We start from the raw sequence: 6,000 nt of genomic DNA, 5'->3' as shown, positions 1-6,000 counted from the left end.
TCTCCCAACCACCACACGGTCTGTCGTTCTGCCCAACTCACGAGGCGACGAGACAACACCCAACCACACTCTCTCCCAACTCACCACACTCTCTCCCAACTCACCACACCTCTCCCAACTCACCACACTCCCACTCACCACACTCCCAACTCACCACACTCTCTCTCCCAACTCACCACACTCTCTCCCAACTCACCACCCACTCACCACACTCTCTCTCCCAACTCACCACACTCTCTCTCCCAACTCACCACACTCTCTCCCAACTCACCACACTCTCTCTCCCAACTCACCACACTCCCAACTCACCACACTCTCCCCAACTCACCACACTCCTCCCAACTCACCACACTTCTCTCCCAACTCACCCACCACACTCTCTCTCCCAACTCACCACACTCTCTCTCCCAACTCACCACACTCCCAACTCACCACACTCTCTCCCAACTCACCACACTCTCTCCCAACTCACCACACTCTTCTCCCAACTCACCACACTCCTCTCCCAACTCACCACACTCCCAACTCACCACACTCCCAACTCACCACACTCCCAAATCACCACACTCTCTCTCCCAACTCACCACACTCTCTCCCAACTCACCACACTCTCTCTCCCAACTCACCACATCTCTCTCCCAACTCACCACACTCTCTCCCAACTCACCCACTCTCTCTCCCAACTCACCACACTCTCTCTCCCAACTCACCACACTCCCAACTCACCACACTCCCAACTCACCACACTCTCTCCCAACTCACCGCACTCTCTCTCCCAACTCACCACACTCTCTCCCAACTCACCGCACACTCTCTCCCAACTCACCACACTCCCCAACTCACCACACTCTCTCTCCCAACTCACCACACTCTCTCTCCCAACTCACCACACTCCCAACTCACCACACTCTCTCTCCCAACTCACCACACTCTCTCTCCCAACTCACCGCACTCTCTCTCCCAACTCACCACACTCCCAACTCACCACACTCTCTCTCCCAACTCACACTCTCTCTCCCAACTCACCACACTCTCTCTCCCAACTCACCACACTCCCAACTCACCACACTCCCAACTCACCACACTCCCAACTCACCGCACTCTCTCTCCCAACTCACCACACTCTCTCTCCCAACTCACCGCACTCTCTCTCCCAACTCACCACACTCCCAACTCACCACACTCTCTCTCCCAACTCACCACACTCTCTCTCCCAACTCACCACACTCCCAACTCACCACACTCTCTCTCCCAACTCACCACACTCTCTCTCCCAACTCACCGCACTCTCTCTCCCAACTCACCACACTCCCAACTCACCACACTCTCTCTCCCAACTCACCACACTCTCTCTCCCAACTCACCACACTCTCTCTCCCAACTCACCACACTCCCAACTCACCACACTCCCAACTCACCACACTCCCAACTCACCGCACTCTCTCTCCCAACTCACCACACTCTCTCTCCCAACTCACCGCACTCTCTCTCCCAACTCACCACACTCCCAACTCACCACACTCTCTCTCCCAACTCACCACACTCTCTCTCCCAACTCACCACACTCCCAACTCACCACACTCTCTCTCCCAACTCACCACACTCTCTCCCAACGCACCACACTGCCAACTCACCACACTCTCTCCCAACGCACCACACTCTCTCCCAACTCACCACACTGCCAACTCACCACACTCTCTCCCAACTCACCACACTCCCAACTCACCACACTCTCTCCCAACTCACCACACTCCCAACTCACCACACTCTCTCTCCCAACTCACCACACTCTCTCCCAACTCACCACACTCCCAACTCACCACACTCTCTCCCAACTCACCACACTCCCAACTCACCACACTCCCAACTCACCACACTCTCTCCCAACTCACCACACTCCCAACTCACCACACTCCCAACTCACCACACTCTCTCCCAACTCACCACACTCCCAACTCACCACACTCCCAACTCACCACACTCGCTCTCCCGCAGGCTCGACTCGGCCGGATCGGCGCGCGGTCGCTCGGCCTCGTCCCCTTTTGCCGTCGCGGCTTCCGTGTCGGTCGTGGTGACGGCAGCGGTGCCGGCGTCGACCGGCGGCGGCGGCGGCGGAGGCGGAGGAGGTGGAGGAGGAGGCGGAGGAGGTGGAGGATCGTCTTCGTCGCCCGCGGCTCCGGCGATGAGCTCCGACTGGAACACCACGAACTCCCGGAGGACATCTTCGATGGACAGGCCCTCCTGCAGCTGCTCGCCAGCCAGCGCACGCGGCCAGGGCTAAGATGATGCACCGAACGCCGCACACACACACACACACACACCACACACACACCACACACACACCACACCACACACACACACACACCACACACACACACACCACACACACACACACACCACACACACACACACCACACACACCACACACACACACACACACCACACACACACACACACCACACACACACACCACACCACACCACACACCGCACACACACACCACACACACACCGCACACCACACACACACACACCACACACACACACTGCACTCCACACACACACACCACACACACACACACACACCACACACACCGCACTCCACACACACACCGCACACACACACACACTGCACTCCACACACACACCACACTCCACACACACACACACCACACCACACACACACACCACACACCACACCACACACACACACACACCACACACACACACACACACCACACACACACACACCGCACTCCACACACACACCACACACCACACACACACACACACACCACACACACACACACCACACCACACACACCACACACACACACACCGCACACACACACACACACACACCGCACTCCACACACACACCGCACTCCACACACACACACACACCGCACTCCACACACACACACACACCGCACTCCACACACACACACACACCGCACTCCACACACACACACACTGCACTCCACACACACACACACCGCACTCCACACACACACACACACACCGCACTCCACACACACACACACCACACACACACACCACACACACACACCACACACACACACACCACACCACACACACCACACACACACACACCACACCACACACACACACACACACCACACACACACACCACACACACACACACCACACCACACACACCACACACACACACACCACACCACACACACCACACACACACACACCACACCACACACACCACACCACACACACACCACACACATACACCACACGTACACACACACACCACACCACACACACCACACCACACACACACCACACCACACACACTGCACTCCACACACACACTGCACTCCACACACACACACACACCACACACACACCGCACACACACACACACACACACCACACACACCGCACTCCACACACACACACACACACCACACCACACCACACACACTGCACTCCACACACACACACACACACACCACACACACACACCACACCACACACACCGCACTCCACACACACACTGAACACCGCACTCCACACACACCACACACACACCGCACTCCACACACACCACACACACACCGCACTCCACACACACACACACACACACCGCACTCCACACACACACACACCGCACTCCACACACACACACACACACCGCACTCCACACACACACACACACCGCACTCCACACACACACACACACCACACCACACCACACACACTGCACTCCACACACACACTGCACTCCACACACACACACCGCACACCACACACACACACACCGCACACACACACACACCACACCACACACACCGCACTCCACACACACACACACCACACCACACACACCGCACTCCACACACACACCACACCACACACACACCATACCACACCACACACACCGAACACCACACACACACCACACCACACCACACACACCGAACACCAGACACACACACACCGCACTCCACACACACACACAACGCACTCCACACACACACTGCACTCCACATAGACACACTGCACTCCACACAGACACACTGCACTCCACACAGACACACTGCACTCCACAGACACACACTGCACTCCACACAGACACACTGCACTCACACCACACCACACACACACACCACACACCACACACACACCGCACACACACACCGCACTCCACACACACAGTGCACTCACACAACACCACACACACACACCACACCACACACACACACTGCACTCCACACAGACACACTGCACTCACACCACACACACACACCACACACACACCGCACACACACACCGCACTCCACACACACAGTGCACTCCACACACACACCGCATACACATTGCACACACACACAGCACTCCACACACACCGCACACCGCACACACACCACACACACACACACACCACATACACACACCGCACTCCACACACCACACAACACACACACAAACACCGCGCACACATACACACAACACACACATACACCGCGTACACACATACACCAACAACAACAACCGCCATTCGCCACTAAGTGGCGGTGACGTCACCACGACGCTTGTGCCAGGCTATGTGCACCCTGAGGCCACGTGAAGTGTCGAACGCCCGCTGGCAGGAGGTCACGGGGCAGACCCAGGTGCCACGGGTCGACTGACTGAGATGACTGAGATGACTGGCTGATGCACCACCTGTGCCCCCTACTGTGCCAACCTGCTGTGCTTTAGCCACCCGGCGCTCCGCTCGTTGTTGTGAGCGTCGCTCCTCCGCCCTCCGTTGTTGTTGGAGGGCGACTGCCTCCAACTGCCCAGTTGCAGCGTCCTTCACGAGCCTCCTCCACAGAGGCCGATCTTGACACCGCTAGTACCAGTCATCGGCAAGTCCACTCAGCTCCACGTCCTCCTGTACCACATCACTCCATCTCTTCTCTAGCCCGTGCCGCGCCCGCTTAGCCCCCTCAATCCGGCCGAACAAAAGCTGTTTCGGCAGGCGGTGGCTGGGCATGCGGGCTACATGACCCAGCCATCGCAGCCTTCCCCGCCGGAGGAGCTCACCGATGGGACCTTGCCCAGATCTTTCAAGGATTTGTGAGCTCCTCACACAATCCAGTCTGGTTAAACACAGGATGGATCGTAGGCAGGCCAGCCTAAATGTTTCTAACCGGCGAAGATGTTCCATTAGGGTGTTCCACGTTTCGCAAGCATAGAGAAGGGAGGGAATGACCGTGGCCGAGAAGACCTGAAGCTTAGTGCGGAGCGACAGACCAGGCAGCTTCCACACAGCGTTACGCAACCGATGAAAAGATATTGCCGCTCGACTGATTCGGAGTGAGACCTCTGCTGTTAAACTGGAGCCGGTCATAAGCACACTGCCCAGGTACACATACACCGCACACCGCACACACCCACACAGACAACCTCACAAACACCAACACCGCAACCGTCGGTGGTGGCGGTGGTGGTGGCGGTGGTGGCAGTGGTGGCGGCTGTGGTGGTTGGTTGTGGCGGTGGTAGGCGGTGGTGGCGGTCGTACGGCCTGGTCCTGGTCGAAGACGTAGGAGAATTTCTCGGGGGCCTCTGCGACGTCGCCACTCAGCACGGTGGCCGCTTTGCTCCGCGCGGGAAACAGCTTGGATCTGCGTGAGCAGCGAGGGCGGCACCGAGTCGCGACGATGTAGCACAGCAGCAGCAGCACAACAACCGTCACTACGCACACAGCAGTAGCGGCAGCACAACCATCACTACCCACACAGCACAGCAGCAACAGCAGTACCACAACCGTCACTACACACAGTAGCAACAACAGCACCACAACCGTCACTACACACAGCAGCAGCAGCAACAGCACCACAACCGTCACTACACACACAGCAGTAGCAGCAACAGCACCACAACCGTCACTACCCACACAGCAACAGCACCACAACCGTCACTACACACACAGCAGCAACAGCACTACAACCATCACTACCCACGCAGCAACAGCAACATC

The 6,000-nt window shown here is 57.5% G+C and overlaps 1 protein-coding gene across 1 annotated transcript in view; it reads right to left on the bottom strand.

The window, feature by feature from the left end:
• Nucleotides 1-1,654: 1,654 nt before the first annotated feature.
• Nucleotides 1,655-6,000, bottom strand: part of LOC116955857 (uncharacterized) — a 42,489-nt gene continuing 38,143 nt past the window's right edge. Inside the window, exons 11-12 of the mRNA XM_076053701.1 lie at nucleotides 5,542-5,644; nucleotides 1,655-2,247 (exon numbers count right to left, since the gene is read on the bottom strand). Of these exons, the coding sequence (XP_075909816.1) occupies nucleotides 1,957-2,247; nucleotides 5,542-5,644 (394 nt within the window). The 3' untranslated portion in view covers nucleotides 1,655-1,956. The remainder of the gene's footprint in view (nucleotides 2,248-5,541; nucleotides 5,645-6,000) is intronic.

Source organism: Petromyzon marinus, chromosome 62 (assembly GCF_048934315.1).
Source record: "Petromyzon marinus isolate PM22_M1 ecotype Great Lakes invasive population chromosome 62, UKy_Petmar_22M1.pri1.0, whole genome shotgun sequence".
NCBI lineage: Eukaryota > Metazoa > Chordata > Hyperoartia > Petromyzontiformes > Petromyzontidae > Petromyzon > Petromyzon marinus.
Note: the sequence above shows the minus strand (reverse complement) of the source record. Positions and strands in the feature narration are given on the sequence as shown.